The sequence below is a fragment of the Telmatherina bonti genome (genome assembly GCF_933228915.1).
Source record: "Telmatherina bonti genome assembly, chromosome: 4".
NCBI lineage: Eukaryota > Metazoa > Chordata > Actinopteri > Atheriniformes > Telmatherinidae > Telmatherina > Telmatherina bonti.
The window spans coordinates 31,872,059-31,888,412 of record NC_136622.1 but is presented as its reverse complement, the minus strand read 5'-3'; the positions used below and the strand labels follow the sequence as shown (position 1 = coordinate 31,888,412).

The window sequence follows — 16,354 nt, the reverse complement described above, 5'->3', positions numbered from 1 at the left end:
TGTCAGTAAACTTGAACACGTCACACTGAAAAGAGCAAAAAGGATTTTTAAAACAATCTTGCAAATGATTTCAACAGAAATAGTTGGTTGGGTTTCTCCTCTTCCTGTACAAGTATCCTGTTGACAAACTAAGAGGCAGAACTGGTAAACAACAAATTAATAACTGGTTAGTGCAGTTGTCAAGCATCCCATCTGTCCTGACCTTTGCTCTCTGTGACACCATGTCTTCCAGAAGATGCTGACCCACATTCAAGCTAAAATGGTGCGATTACATAAACCGCATTACCACTTGAATTAGTCGTTTCTAATCATACCACAGTTAAACAGATTAAGTTTATCTTGTAAGTAGGTTACATGTGTTCCTTCGCTGGGTTATAAAACAGCACTTGTGCACTTCAAGAAAGTGAGATAAAACTCTTTTCATATGTTCTATGTACTGAATTTAATAACTCTTTAAAGGTTAACGACAACCTCCAAGAAACACGACATACAAGAAGTAATTTCAACAAAGTATTATTTTTATTCTTAACAGTGTAAATACTTTACAAGAGATAAATGAAAAAACTTTTTACATACTTCTTTTTTTTGTTTTGTTTTGTTTTGGTAGTAATAAAAACATAATATACAGAAGCAAAACGTACAAGCAAACTATTTACTAAAGGTTAAAAAACACCATCATCATCACCATCGTCATCTTCATCTCCAGTGTTTGGACTATGGGATGGATGGTAAGCTGAGGGTGAGGAAGGTGTGAAACGGGTGAGTCAGTGGAGGGGGGGTGGGCTTTAGGAAGAAGATGGTGGTGGGGTTGTTGGCTCAAACTTTCCATTGTCGCTGCTTTCGCTAAGTTGTCGCTTCAAAACCATTTCCCTGGCGATGCAGGTCACCTGACCATTGGCCACTGTGTAGGTTCTGTTCCTGCAACACAGAAATATTCAGATCAGTCCTGTTCACCACAGCTGACAGATTTATCGTCACTGCTGGAAGGAAATGTTGCACAGTGATGTTTGTGTGGGAAAGCACTCACTTTGGATTGTCAGATCCGTTCTGCATGCCGGGCTGGTTTTGTTTTGCAAAGAAAAACGAGGTCCACCAGTGGCCAGAGTCTTGCCTTGGAAGTGCTACATGGAACAAAATTTTATTTAAACCTGGCATATCTTGTTTTATTGTTATTTTTATTTTTTATTAATATATTAAAAAAGAACAAGTCCCTTTCCTTACCTGGATGGTGTGGAATAGCTTCCCCAGCATATTCAGCGCTACCACAGGAACTGCTGCTGGAGTTGGACCCCAGGCGTCCTAAAGGACAGACATTTAGAGATTTCATTTTTTAACTAAGACAGAGACAAAAACCATGACTTCAGTTCTGCAGATTCATGTATATGGTGCGCAACTCACTTCTATAGTAGTCATGAGTGGCAACAAGAGAGCCACCTGATGGAATTGCTGCCATTTTCTCCGACCTTGGATGGAAAACCGCTCAAAGATGGAAAATGGTAACCTTGAAGAAAAAGACAAGTGATATTAGACTGGGAAGCAAAACTAATGATACCTTTTCAAAAGTCAGTTCCAGTTTCCCTTTAAGGTTCTGTAGCACAACAACGTGCAAATACTTATTTTCAAAAAAGTCAGATGCAAATATTGTGGCAAAAGCACATCTGCCATCAGAAAATAGCAGGTGCAGGATGAGCCATTTCATGGGAGCTGAGCTGCATTCATTCATTCATTCATGCTCTCTGTGCATGGGGGGGAGGAGTGGGGGTGGGGGCTCCGCTAGTCTCTGCTGCAGAGTGATGAACCAGAAGCAGCTGCTGAGAGTCTGGTTTCTCATGACTTAAATAACTAGAATGTATGTAACGGGCTGTCGGCACGTCCAACATGCTGGCTATAGTGCTGTCCACGAGCCGGCTACATGATATACTGACTGAAACTTGCTGTAGATGACATGCATTACTAAAGCTAATCTTAGATAAGAAGTGGTCTATAGATACATCTTCTTTATTATTATTATAAGAAAAATGTAATAAATACAAAATATTATATATTTCGTATGGGATTAATAAATTATATATTATAATTTAATTATAAACCAGAAAGAAAAAGAAGCTTTACTTTCATTACTGCACTTTTTGTGAATAAAATGTCTTCCATATTTTAAATTACCTTAAAAAAATAACAAATTTACTATTATAAATTATTAAATTGAAACGATATTTTGGGGCATCTTAAACCTGAAGAACCAGTTGAAGCCTGAATAGCTTAACCCTGTGAACAGCAGATGGCTGCAGGGATTTCAAAGACACAAATACATGTCTGCACTTAATAGCCTGGATAAACACTGCACATGACGCACAAACACACCATTTGTTGTGTTTCTTACATTGTGCTGTGTTGCCCATAAAGTTGCACTCATTCTGCATTCCAGCTTTACAGGTAACAGCGTATATAAGAAAGCATTACTGTAATTATTGGCTGAGGTGCAGGGCAATATGTGATCTTGCAGAGTACAAGTTCAACAAATGCTCAGAAACTCCATCCATGCAAAAACTACCTTTGTATTTATTGGGGTTGAGTTGAGAGTAAAATGTGTCCACAAACAAAAGCACCTAAAAACATAAGACCACACGTCTCCTTTTAAAAAAAGAGAACCCCATAGCATTCAAATGAAGACATGAAAATGATAAGAATGAATGTGATTTTTATCTTAGACTTACCTTTGAGTTGGATGGTGATGCAGGCACCGGATGAGGTGGTGAAGGTGCGGATGGCTGAAAGTAAAGGAACAGCTAGAAACTATGGCCCATTTGAGGACAAACTACGTGTTTGGACCCGTCTCGATCGCTACACTGCTGCGTGGTCCCAGAAAGCGGAGGATGAGTGGCTTTTATAGCTTATCTGCTGGCTTGAACCGTGCCGTTTTGGCACGGGGCGGGGATTGTGTGGTGTGACAGCTCGAGGACACAGAACGTGCCCTCGAGCGCTTATTTGCTCGGTGACACTGGAGTCCTCGGTGACACCAGACTAAAAGCTTGGAGAGGCTTTATTAACACCCTGGCAAAGACTGCAGAACTTATCACACCGTCTGTCAGTTAGTTGTTCCCTGAGATGAAACCAAGAAATGACTAGACTTGGTAGTTGAAGATGCTATCTTTGGGGTATTTCTGGGGTAATTTGGGGTAATTCTGTTTTTGTTTTATTTATTTATTTTTTTTAAACTTATCATTATTATTATTGTCATCTATTACCATATCCTCTCAGTGACAAAGTGTAAGTGTTTTGTAACCATGTAACCCGTTGCAAACGTCTGTAGAAGGGGAAAAAAAAAAAAAAAAAAAAAAAAAAAAAGAACAGGCACTTCATCTTGACTGCCAAATTCCAACCCGTCTCTGTGATGGAGCAGCTCTCCCTGATGGTCTAGTGGTTAGGATTCGGCGCTCTCACCGCCGCGGCCCGGGTTCGATTCCCGGTCAGGGAACTAATATTTTCTCGCTTGTATTTGCCCCTGAAAACCCTCTCTTGTGTCTTATAAGTTTATAAAGTGGATTCATGGAAGAGATATCTGCTTTTTTTTTTTTTTTTTTTTTTTAAATCAATATTTTGGTACTTCACTTAAGTTTAATGTTGATGGGTTGAACGTTGAGCCTCTGGCGCCACCCAACGGTAAACATGAGATGACAACAACAGTGATGATAAAATAAAATACTTTTTGAGATGTAAAACGACAAATAGGTGCGTTAAAAAGAAAATACAAGATCTTTGGTGTGCAAATAGTGGAGTGGTGCAAGGCTTGTTTTTAAGAAACCCACTTGTTGCCCGTTTAACTGGTTGTTTTTCACCAGACTTCATATGCAACAATACAGAGAGACATAAGTCAAATACTAGGAATCAAATGCAACTGCAGTTTAACAGTAAAATAAAGACTGTAACGGTACATAGCAGACACTTTATTTAGAACTCCGTCATTGCGTATATATATAACTTCTGCCATAATCAATGATCAATTAACCAATCTAAAATAGATGTTGGTCTCTTGGTATTTACTCACAGTTGTGGAAATAATTAGGAATACTAAATAGCTGCAAGAAGCATGCAATTTAAACCGACCACGCAACTGAGGAGGGAAATTAAAAGGGTGGAACAGGCTGCTTCACAGCTGTGCTGCATTCAGGGACAGCTGGAAATAACAACTTTGGAAATCTCGTGATACAAAGATAATACTGAGAATCAGCTTCAACTGAAAAATCTGACCTTGCAAAAATATTTAGCAATATAGTTAAATTAAGATAAATTAGGATGAATTTAAAGCACTTGTATGTGAAAATAAATTACACCAGAATATGAAAAGTATAAATAATAAAATCCATCCATCCATTTTCTATTCCCACTTATTCCAATGCAGGGTCACAGGGAACATAACAAAATATTTATTGCAATATTTGTTGAAATATTTTCACTTTACATGTCTAATACATTCTTCAGAACCGTCAAAAACAACATTGGACTAAGTCACAGTCTAGAGAAATATCTTTCACAGTTTTACAGGATGCTATGGCAGATGGGTTCTCATGTTGAGCTGCGGGAGAATCTTCTTTCAAACCCAGAGGTATCTCCATTATTTGACAGACTTCCAGTCACCTTGTCCTGTGAATTAACAAACATAATCAGTAATCAAAGTGGGCTGTGTGATGTAAATGTTTTCTTGGTGAACTCACTTTCACGTTGCCAACCATTTCTTCCAAAGACTTGAATGTTGAGGAATGTCTAGAGGCATAAAAGCCAAAAAAAAAAAAAAAAAAAAATAATAATAATAATGATAATAATAATAATAAACCATAGAAGTAAATATGTTAGATTTAAGGATAACCACTACAAAATATTGTTTATGTACATACGATTGTTAAGCTTTACCTCATAGTTGGCACACTTATAGTGTGGCCCAAGGTGCTGGATGAGAGACAGAAATAACATAGTTGTAAACATATGTCATAAAATAAGACAAGTTAAAAGGAAAACAAATATTCAGTACAATAATAACAGGCCTTTTAGTCATTTTTAAACCTCTTAAGTATGAAGGGGAGTTTTTGGAGCTGTTGGAGTGAGAAGTGGATCCAGTGAAATAAAAGCTTGTGGTAAGTCTCAAGGTTGGGGAATACCTTCATGAATATCACAAAGTACTTTGTAAAAAGTTTGTAAGTTGGACTTAAACAAACATTTCTTTATAACTTGTTGACTGAGGCCCATTGCCCTCAACATGACGCATGGCATCCCTCATACTGAGGGTAATATGAATTTAAAGTCATAATTTTCCATATTATTTGGTAAGGTCACCCACTTAAAACAAATTAATGCTGATCAACAACGCTCAGTCGGCTTACCGTTGTGGGCTTGGAAGAGGCAGGGCTCTGTTGAGTTTGCAGCATGAAGATAAGGACAGACACACACATTAACGTCACAGCAGCTTCTGTTCCCACCAGGATGATAATAACAGACTTATCAGCTACCGCTGTGCAATGCTGTGATTGGATTATGGTTGTTTACTTGCTTAAAGTAAAAAAGAAAAAGAAAAAAAGCACGAGCAGGTGATGTTCAAATTATTTGCACTGCTGTAAATAATTTTTTGTTAAAGACAAATAACCATTAAATTAATGATAAATAATTAGTAAGTGGAGAGACAGCCAAACTTAAAAATACATGTAAATGGGATGAATTCATCACTCCTTCTGACATGTTAAAGGGATTTGCACTATGAAATGAAATTAATCAAATGAAAAATACTTTATTAATATATTAATTATTATAGGAAATTATACAACATTAAATGTTTATTATATTATATGTATTTATTAATACACGTATATCTATATGACTTTTCTTGCCATATTGAAGATAAAATAATAAACCTGTATAACCAGCATTAACTATTATTTAACATTTATTTATTGATAGAGGAATAACCCCTTCAGATGCACCATCTCATTTTCAAGGACGTCCTCTAAATAAAAGCAACAACACAAAACAAGAGCAGCAGCCTCTACAAAAAAAAAAAAAAAGAAATTTACAAACAGGAAAAAAAGAAAAAGTAAATAGATAGATAACAAAAGAACAAAATATAAAAAAACAACAACAACCATGTAATACATGTAATAATCATCATCAATGATACATACATGCAAACACACACACAGACACAAACCACTCTCGTAACCCCACCCTCTGACCGATGCTCAAAACCCTTACAAGTTAAATACATAGCGACAAAGTGTGAAGATGTGATGCTGAAAAGGGAGAGAGAGCACACTCAAAAATAGAGGTACCAGCTTGTACCTAAAATGCTTGTCGCTGGGGGTGTACTCTTTTGAGAGACATTTCTATACCCTTCAGTTCTGGTCTATTTTTGTACCTTATCAAGTTCAACCTCACCTTAACAAGTTATGTTTTTTATGTTTTTCCCAGCATTAGGCCTGGTCCATTCCACTTAGCAATATTATCTTACCTTTAATCCAGAAATAATCTTCAAAAACTCAAAATACTGACCAGACATACACTTAGTTTGCAGCATCTGACCATCATTGTCTGGTGTAGTAAATGACTGTTAAGTAGTACTACTGTCATCACTCAACTCTGCTCTAGTTTGTAACATTACATAGTTTTTTTTCTCTCTCATCCAAAGCGTGTCCACTTCAATGTAAACACAAAAACGAGTGAACAACGTGAAGTGCGACATGACGTTGTGGGCTACAGCAAGTGTTGTGCATCTAAACCTGTCTTAACAATACGTTTCTTTTCCTTAAAAATTCTTTTATTAAAATGCACTGCTTCTATCAATAGTTTTTGTCACAGCAAACATTTTTCAATGCTGCAGGTACCCTTATGGTTAAAATGGTACAAATTTGTACTTTATGTCACTTTGAACCCTTTTTCGTACTCTGAAGGTGTGCTTCTGGTCTCTTAAAGACCAGTATTGTACTTTTGAGAGAACATTTCTATAAAATGTACCTATAGGTACAGAAATGTCCTTATCTTGTACCTCTATTTTTGAGAGTGAGGGAAGAGATGGGAAAAATTTTGAAAAGATGGGCAGGGGATCCACAGCTAAGCCCCACTCCCCACTGTGATTTATGTCCATAATGCAAAGTGATAAGCAGACCAAACGGTAGGTGTACCTCATCTGTGCCAGTCTCCTGGTGACAACCATGCCCACACTGGACAGTGCAACTGACGTCACCTGGCCTGCATGAGAGAGGCCGTCTCGTGTCTTCACATAACTGAATGAACAAAGGTATTAGTGCTGTCATGTATTACATAACAGGTGAGTAATAAGTACAAAGGAGATAACAACGTGGGCAACAATTAGCCTATATACGTCACAAGCCTCTGACCATCTGTCTGCAGAAGATCGCCTTATTACCATTTCAAACAGACACTTCTGGCTGGCCTTGGTGTTGCCTGCTAATACCACTGCTGCTTGTGCTAAGTCAGGCTGTACTGCTATTAACGGGGCGTCGATCCTGTTTGATCTGGACAATCCCATCACTTGTTTCTTGGAAGGAGTCTCCCTCTCACATGTGTAGGGGGGAAAAGATGTTGGGAAATCCCTGTATAGTAAAAAGGTTACTGCATTTTTCTCTGGGTAAGGTTGTAACATGATGAGTGAGACTCACACGCTGGAATGACTGATGTCCTCCAGAGCAGCAGAGGCTGACAGATATCTGAAAAGACAGAGCATGCATAGGATGACGGATTATTGTGCTGACTTAAGAGGGCAGCCATGACAGTTGTCAGCGTACGTTTTGTGGTTATATAACTAAAAACACTACAACAGTAAATGAGAGATGCAGTGGTTTTCTTAAACTATTTAAAACTATACAGACTTTTGACAGAAAATGTTACTATTGTGAGGATGCGAGTGCACATACGGGGCAGAGGTTTGAACTTCCTGCCAGCCTTTGGATATGTTCTCTTTGATGTTACTTAGAGGACTCATTCCCAGCTGCCTCCTGATGTCTGCTGCATATTTTTCCTTATCCAAAAGCACCTGTCTCAAGGTTTGAATTTCATCCTCCGTCTATGAAAAAATGAAGACCAGAAAAAGAATAATTCAGCAGGAAAAATCAGCAAAACATTGTGATGAACAATGTGATGTAAAAAAAAAGCGGTATTACCTTTGAAAGCTCAAAACGTAGACTTTCTAAGTCGTCCTCTCTCAGATTTGTGTGTGAACATCCATTTCCAGTTATCCTCGTGGAGAAGTTGACCGATGGAGAAACCCCACTAAAACCTAACGGATGGATATGTGGAAACATCATACAAAAGTGATCTAAGTAGACGTACAAATAGACACCAAAATAAGTATGGAAGATGAGATTCCATCATAATCAGATGAGATGCAGCATATGGATTCATTTCAAAAGCTGGATAAAGAAAATTCTAATCAAAACCTTTGAAACTATCAATATATAGATCAACAGAAGCAGTAGTAATACAAAATTTATCAGTGTTACTCTTATGTCTAAAACATACTATTATAGTGGCAATTACTTTGCTTTATACTATACTTAATTTAAAGATTTAGTTATTAGAAAATTTCTTTTATATAGAAGAAATAATCATAATAAAATTTGTTATTTTCCCACAGAATAAAATACTTATTACCAGGTGTTAAGGACATCATAATAGTGATGGACGTACAATAAATCAAGAATTGAGTATTTTTACTATCCACTTGATATTTTCACACAGTTTTTGCATTGCTACTTTAATAAAACAATAAAGTAGGTGCACTTGAGTGTGCTTTTGCTATTTTCATTCAGAATTTCTTTCCCCTCTGATAAATTTATATACTTTAATATTCATTTGCACATCTACTTGTATGAAGCTCCAACCTTTGCCACATACAAATAGCAAAGCTCTTCACAACATCTAAATGTGTAACTGGTGCAATAAAATGCAAATGAAACACCATAAAACCGCACAATGAAAATAAACTCACATGCGTTACAATAAAATGAAATTTAAGTAAACAAATAAAATAAATAAATAAATTGCATGTGCCATCAGCGCATGTGAAGTGCTGCAAACGCTTTAGTGGTGCATGTTGCAAACAAGTCGATTAACTTCAAACATCCAGAAGTTATTGATTAGTTATTGGCAGTTAGTAGTTGATGATGTTAACAGCAGAATGATCACGCGCACATCGGAGCTGTCCTCGGTACTGAAGTTAGCCGCTAGCCGCTAACTGCTAACTTGTTGCGCACGATGCTAACGTCAGCATAAACTCATGAAAAACGCTGCTGCTCATTACAAACACACACAAAAGTCGCGTTACTGTATGGACAAGTCGATTTATTCTTACCTTGTCGGCTCATTGCGGTCTCTTTCACCTCGAAGTAGTTTTGACCAGCTAGTTGAAGCCGACTGTGCCCAAACAGAGACTTGCAGGGGGTGGACAGGATCAATGAGGCTATTATTGGGTTGGCTACTTTCACTCTGACACGATATTTACAGCGATGGCCAGGACAGGGAGAGAAAGAGCCACAAAATCAACCCTAAATATGTATACCTTGTAAAGTTAAAGATTGGTGACAAATGGCTAAACAGAAATAAAGACAGAGAGCACACATTTTCTTTCTTTCTTTGCTCGCAGTTTGGATATATGTAGTCCGTGTGTATGATAGGCGTCTGTTATTGCAATTTCCCTCTGGAATTAAGTCCTAAATGTATTTACACATGCATAAATAAATAAAATAAACAAATATAGGAAGCAGCTGGAAAAAAATAAGATACAAATAAATCTTAAAATGGAAAATTGTAAATAAATTAAAATAGATCATACGTAAATGATAGAAAATAAACTCAAAATAATAGAAAATCAAATCAAATAGCTTAATGAAATTAATTTAGTAGACTTTTGTTTTACAAGAGATTGGTAGCTAATTTGGATTAACAGGGAAGGGGTTTAAGAAGTGTTTTATGTCTCTTAAATAATTTTTATAACTGCATTTATTCAGCTCAATAAGGCCCAACTCGTGAGAAAAGATAAGCCAAATTTTTGGAATAGGAGGTCTTTATCTATTCTTTTAACAAACTGTTATTTAAAAAGTGCCAAGTTTTTCAGGGATATTTACCATTTATTGTCATGTGACATGTCAAAATGTCCATAGTGCTTCTGCTTTCTTGTGTCCATTAAAGGATAGAGGACAAAAATCAGAGCACACATTTTCTTTCTTTCTTTTTCTTTCTTTCTTACTTTCAGCATGAATTTTGTATTATCTTTCCATGAAGTGTGTGCCTTTATAACATTGTATTATAAGCAGGGCCAGATTAAAAGTGTACAGGCCCTTGGGCTCAGAGTGTTCCAGGGGCCCCCTTCCCCACCGCAACATTGTGAAAATTGTCAATGATACACTGTGAAACAACATTTCTATCATCTCTCAGCCAATGGTACCAATAGCAATACACTAGACACTGCGGTGTAACTATTTGGCTTTTACGTCCATTTTGATTCATGTCTAAACTGCTGGTGTTTGCCCCACACGGGCCCCATATGGGCCCCCATTTGGGCCCCAAGTGGGCGTGAACCCCTGAGCCTGTGTCCATAATGCCCACTGGATAGTCCGGGCTTGATTATACGATATATAATAAGATGGTTTTTAAAAAGTTGGCAACCTCTTTACACAAGTCCATTAAAATATAAACCCTATAAGTACTCCTGTTATTAAAAGACTGTAAGAGGCCAAAGCAATCATAACGTGTCCATTGACAGTTGGTGCAAAATACTACAACCACAACATGACAACAGGATTTAAACTGGAACTCCAACACAGCACATTAACCATCACCAAAATAAACTACGGTGTTGTCTCCATCTGCTGGTAATACAAGCTGCCACATGAAGCTATATGTCTTCTACGGTAATCATTTGACCTCATGTTGGCATAAGAAGGGAACTAAAGCAAAATAAAAAAAAAAGGGTTTTTACTTGTGTCAAAAATATAAAAGAGTAAAATCATGTAAACTTAGCACAAAAATTAGAAAATGTGTTTGTGGAAAAAAGGGAGAGCTCTTGTAGATTACATATATAATTTTTCCAACACTAACATCTCACAGGTTAACATTAAAACGGACATCATATGAGGCTTTGGATCACATTTTTTAAATACTAACAAGTTTTTGTATTTGCTCGTAGCAGGAGCTTAGAAATGTTTAAATGGGGGATTATTATGGGGTACAGACTGTAAAAAGGTTGACACGTGTGAAGGAAACCTTTACACAAATGAGTAAATGTGGAAAACTTGAATCGGAAGGAGGGTGTTCCTCTGTTTCAGACTAATCATTCTTATTCTGTATCATTACGGCTGTCTGTAACTGTAACTAAATGTCTCTGTACACTGGGCTCCAGTCTAAATGGGACTACCTTCATACATCAATGTTAAATTAAATAAAAATATATTGCAAATTGTGTGACTCAAACAGCCAATTATACATATATTTTTTTCATACTTCACCTGAAAATAAACTTTTAACCAAAACCTTTAACAATCTGTGATTTTTAAAACTTTTTGGAAAACACTTAACAGCTATGTTACGTAATGAGAGGAAGCTGTATGAATACAGGGAATGGTTGGAGTGATTTTTCATGTCGGTCTAACTTGAAACCCTTTGAGTCAACAAATGTTTTTGTCACAAATGAAATGAATAAGACTTTTTAAAGGTTATTCTCTTATTCCAATCCTGTAACCAAATTGTTCTTGTCTTAATCAAGTCTCAGAAAAATTCTGAACTTATAAACTACAAAAGTAAAACCCAGAATTACAACACGGTATGTAAGCCACATCAACAAGAAAAGGAATTTAATTTTCTAAACAAGATCCTTCATTTTTATTTCCTTATGTCATCCATAGTGTGGTAATTTATGTTCTGTTAAATTAATTTATTTTCGCCAGGCTTTTACTGTAAACTAATAGTTAGTTCTTGATGATTTACCTGGTTGAATCAACCAAAACCCTCCACAAACCTTTTAATCCATCCAAATGATTAAAACTGAGGATTGTTAAAGAAACAAACATAATAAAAAGTTGATCGATAAGAACACGAGTCAAAATGTTGAGGAACATTTATTCAACAACAGCAAATCAGTTCATTGATCCACTTGTTTTCTTCCAGACACACGATTACCATGCTACAACATAAACGTTAAGGTTTATACTTTATAAGGGCCAAGTGTATGTACAAGCGACCTTTACCATTAAATCATTCCTTGCAAAATTTAATGGTTACATTACAACACCATACCAGTTAAAATGATAGGAATTCATCATCTGAAACATGACAGTATGAAATAAATAAAATTCCAAAAAAAAGCATCATATAACCATTTCACTATAGTTACACTATATACTATGTAGTTTTTTATGGAGTCATTTCCTGATCATTGATCCATTATAATTTTTTAAACACACAGTGCATTCAACTTAGAACATTTACAGTAGCATTTTTCAATATCTCAATGAAAAAGCCATGACAGGAACATCTATGTTTCATCAGTGGTTACAGGAAACATCATACGAGGGCCACAGAAGTCAACATCCATACCATTAATAGCAGAGGGTGGGCTACAGGGGCTCACCAATTGTAAACCATTGAAACACATTATTAGCATTTATGAAATAGATGGCAAAGATGTTTGTGGCAATTTGTGGCAAATATGCGTGGCAATGTATGCAAACCAAGTGGTATGAAAAAATCTCTTTTCCTCAGCGCTGCCTGTGGCACTGGCTCACACATGATTTGTCCAACGAGATCCTTCACCTACATGGACTCAAAAAATGTCAACAATAAAAGATCACAGCATCAGACAGAATATTGGACTTCAGTTCAAAACACAAAAAGTGATGAGTAATACTCATCCAGGATGAATATGACATGTTGTTTTTCCTTTTTTCTTAAATTCACATCACATTAACTCATGAGCTTGTTTAAAGCAAGTCAACCTCTGCACTGCAGCCGATGGAGACCTTTAATATGAGCCTTTTAGCAGCTCTGATCCGAGCCAGCTGGGTTACCTGGTGCTCCATGGCTTCACATGGTGCAAAGAACTAAAATAAAAGCATCTAAGAGCTTATCTGTGTCTTCGTTTCTTGTGGTATTTTTGCCATTTTATAATAAATCCTATGAATAAAAGAAAAAACACTCCTGATGACAACTAAATATTTGAAGCGGAGCTGTTTTGTGTGCATTTCCTCCATCAATGTCAATATTCTAGCTGCTGATATGACAATAAAAAGTTCAATCTTCCTGATCTATCATATCACCGAAACGTACTGTATCAAATTTTTAATGCACAACATAACAAATCAATGTTAAAGTTTCAGTGAAAATGATGACAATAACAGCCTGATGCAACAAGATGGAGAAAGTGGACCACGTCCTGCGACGACAGGCTTTCTGTAGGGTCGGGGGGGGGGGGGGGGGGGGGGGGGGCTGGTACTAACCTGCAAGTGGTCTGCAAATAAAGCTGTGTACCTTCACACACAAAAAACACTCAAAAGGGGAGCAAACAGAAGACAAACACATACATTGCCGAAGACGAACTGGAGGTCTGACGACGGCAGGAAGCGTTTCTATATCCGAAGTGCAAACTGTAAATGTGGGCGACAACTGGGTTGTTGTGGGTTTAAGGATGGCACTGACTGCCTAAGCCAGCAAACGCTTGTCTCCAACCAGCACCTCCCTGAGCCCTCACTCTTCCACTGTCCAGCATAAAATATTGTGTAAACTTCACCACTTTCTTCTCCTTGTGAGCTGTAATCATCAGAAACTTACTGCACACACACGATGAGTCTCGCTATGTAACAAATGCTGCCGAGGAGTAAAGAAAATCTGGAGACGATGTTTTCTGCACAGTGCATGCTACACTATGGGGAAAGGGGAACTAGGGCAGGCGACCTCTGTGGTTGAAGGCTAAGGAATACAAAAGAAGAAATAAAAGGGAAACAATTTTGTTGTTTCTCTTTTCTTCTAGTACCGGGGTAGTACGATCAGGGAGGGGTGCAAGGGGATGTGACTTCATTAGTTCCTTTCACAGGCCATGCTTACTTGTCCTTCTCCTCTGCATGGCTGTCTTTCTGTAGTGGAAAGATGGATTGCCTCTTTCTTTCATTTCACTGAAGTGGAGCAGGGAAGCAGGCAGGACCCCAGGCCAGGACTGATGTGAGCGGAAGGTTAGTTGAAGCCGGTGTCGGTGTTGTAGGTGTAGTGCCCATCCGACGTTAGCTGGGTTGTTTCTGTTGCTGATGGCTGCAGCACTATGGGCTCGCCGCCAGCCTCTGTTTGAGAAGCAAACCCCACGTTTCAAGCGCTCTTTCCATCATAAAAACCTCTGACGAGGTGTTACACGAGTTGCTCGGACTCACCTCTCTCGTCCGACTGTAGCTGAGCCTCCAGGTCCTCGGGGGACACGTAGAATTCCTGATCCTGGCCTTCCCGAGGCCGGGGTTTACATCGTCCACAGCAGCAGTTACAACAGCAACACAGGCAGCAACAGAAGTAGCATCCAGTGGCCAGGCCGCAGAATACAAACAGCGCCTGCAAGCAAGCAGATTCATCAAGATAAACTCTATGAAAGTGAGCTGCCATGACAACAGAGCAGACGCTAATAGGTCCAGACATTTCCCCTCGTCTCTTACCTTTGCCCACCAGCTTGAAAGGACAAAGTAAGTGTTGACATTTTCCTCCCCAAATTGCTCTGCCACATAGAGTCCCAGAGAGCCGTATTTATCGTAAATGTTGCGCTTCGTGGGGTCATTCAGAATCGCGTGGGCATTATTTATCTCCTTGAACTTGTCTGCAGCCTCTGGATTGTCAGGGTTCTTGTCAGGGTGAAACTTGAGCGCCAGTTTCCTGTTGTGGAAAGAAATACACTTAAACGCCGGCAGATTGGATCAAACCTTCCTGTTAGAAGTCACAGAGGGAAGCTTTTTACCTGTAAGATCTCTTAATGTCATCTGTTGTAGCCAGCTTGTCCACTCCCAACACATGGTAGAGAGACTCCCCTGCAGTGGACAGAGAGCGCTGCCTCTGGTGTTCAGCCATGATGTCTCACGTCCACGGTCTGGACACAGAGAGGAGAAATGTCAAAATGCTCCACTCGGGCTGCACCTCGTGCTTCATAAACCTGCTCATCAGGAGGAAAACGCCTTCATCTGAAGAGAGGCCTGTGTGACTGGAAGGTGAACGCTCCTGGCTGCAGGCAGCAGCTAGTCCTCTGCTCTCTGTTAAGCACAACTGTGCTGACATGTACATACAAAAAGAAACCAATGATAGGCGAAAGCCAGGCTGATTACATTGCTTTCATTACACTTAATTGATAATATAGATTTTTTCGGGAGGTTTCGCCAGTAATATAAGTGTGGTAGGTGATTATACTGATAGTGTGGCATTTTGGCAGACCACTGATGCTTATGCTGCTTAAGTAAATCAGAAGCTGACATCCCTGCAGAGAAACAGGGCAGGGTTGAGACAAATGCAATAAAATTAAATAAAAAGAAAAAGTCATTCCTGAGAAGAAAAAAAAAAACGCTGCCTGCAAACGGGTGTCAAGTCGACACAAATGAAAAGCCACTGGTCTATTTAAAGCTCTCTTTGTCCTTTTTATTTCACATTTTTATTTCAAACACAAATCATATGAGCACCAACTGTCAATTGTCTCCCCTTTGCAAATCGCACCCGGCTATAAATCATCCTCAGGGAGGATTAGATACAACGAGAGCGATGCTGGGAGCATAATCTCAGAGCCAGCATCATCAGCTGCACTGCTACAGCGCGCAGCATCCATGTTGGGTTGCTTCCTGGCCTGCACTTGATGCAAGGCAGGGGATGGATCGTCAGCAGAAATTTTCAAGGGCAAGAGGCGAGGGTTTATGGAGGAATACTAAAAGATGACAACGCACTGCGAGGGCTCACCTTTCAGTCGGCTCAGATACGCTGCGCAACGAACGATCCCGGGCGCGTTCTGGTTTTAGACGGTGTGGCGTGACTATGGCAGCATCTCGCACGTACCAGGACCCTCTCTGGCTCCCACTACACGACCATGGACAGCTGCAGCAGTCTGCTGACTCCGCCCCCTGGAACCCACGGAGATCTGACGTGCGCGTGCACTGAAAAATGACGTTGGACGTGAAAGGAAAAAAATAAAAAATTAAAAATTAAAAAGCATTATTTCTAGTTTTACAATCACAGAAATAATCAGAACATTTTGAGGGTCTTTAAACATGCTTGAGTGGCACGTTGTGTTCTTATTATTTATATATATTTATACATACATACATACATATATATATATATATATATATACATA

The 16,354-nt window shown here is 38.5% G+C and overlaps 3 protein-coding genes across 4 annotated transcripts; all 3 read right to left on the bottom strand.

Annotated features, from left to right (window-relative positions):
- Positions 1-497: 497 nt before the first annotated feature.
- ppdpfa (pancreatic progenitor cell differentiation and proliferation factor a) lies at positions 498-2,873 on the bottom strand. 2 transcript variants are annotated; one of them, XM_079239425.1, is made up of 6 exons: positions 2,715-2,873; positions 2,552-2,606; positions 1,399-1,501; positions 1,222-1,299; positions 1,028-1,121; positions 498-918 (listed from the first exon to the last, which is right to left on the bottom strand). In XM_079239425.1, exons 3-6 carry the CDS (start codon positions 1,451-1,453, stop codon positions 786-788), a joined length of 360 nt encoding a protein of 119 aa, XP_079095551.1. In that variant the 5' UTR covers positions 1,454-1,501; positions 2,552-2,606; positions 2,715-2,873; the 3' UTR covers positions 498-785. The 2 variants fall into 2 exon arrangements, with proteins under 2 accessions (XP_079095551.1, XP_079095552.1); XM_079239426.1 differs by lacking the exon at positions 2,552-2,606 and having other exon boundaries at positions 2,715-2,871.
- A 1,690-nt stretch (positions 2,874-4,563) lies between these two features.
- On the bottom strand, positions 4,564-9,420 carry LOC306754418 (tumor protein D54-like; the record flags this gene model as incomplete). The annotated part of the gene is made up of 9 exons (XM_079238436.1): positions 9,353-9,420; positions 8,163-8,278; positions 7,917-8,065; positions 7,662-7,709; positions 7,164-7,265; positions 5,376-5,402; positions 4,909-4,944; positions 4,713-4,761; positions 4,564-4,641 (listed from the first exon to the last, which is right to left on the bottom strand). Exons 1-9 carry the CDS (start codon positions 9,363-9,365, stop codon positions 4,564-4,566), a joined length of 618 nt encoding a protein of 205 aa, XP_079094562.1. The 5' UTR covers positions 9,366-9,420.
- Positions 9,421-14,220: 4,800 nt separating this feature from the next.
- dnajc5aa (DnaJ (Hsp40) homolog, subfamily C, member 5aa) lies at positions 14,221-15,090 on the bottom strand (the record flags this gene model as incomplete). The annotated part of the gene is made up of 4 exons (XM_079239429.1): positions 14,221-14,324; positions 14,412-14,583; positions 14,685-14,898; positions 14,981-15,090. 4 exons carry the CDS (start codon positions 15,088-15,090, stop codon positions 14,221-14,223), a joined length of 600 nt encoding a protein of 199 aa, XP_079095555.1.
- Between the last annotated feature and the right edge of the window lie 1,264 nt (positions 15,091-16,354).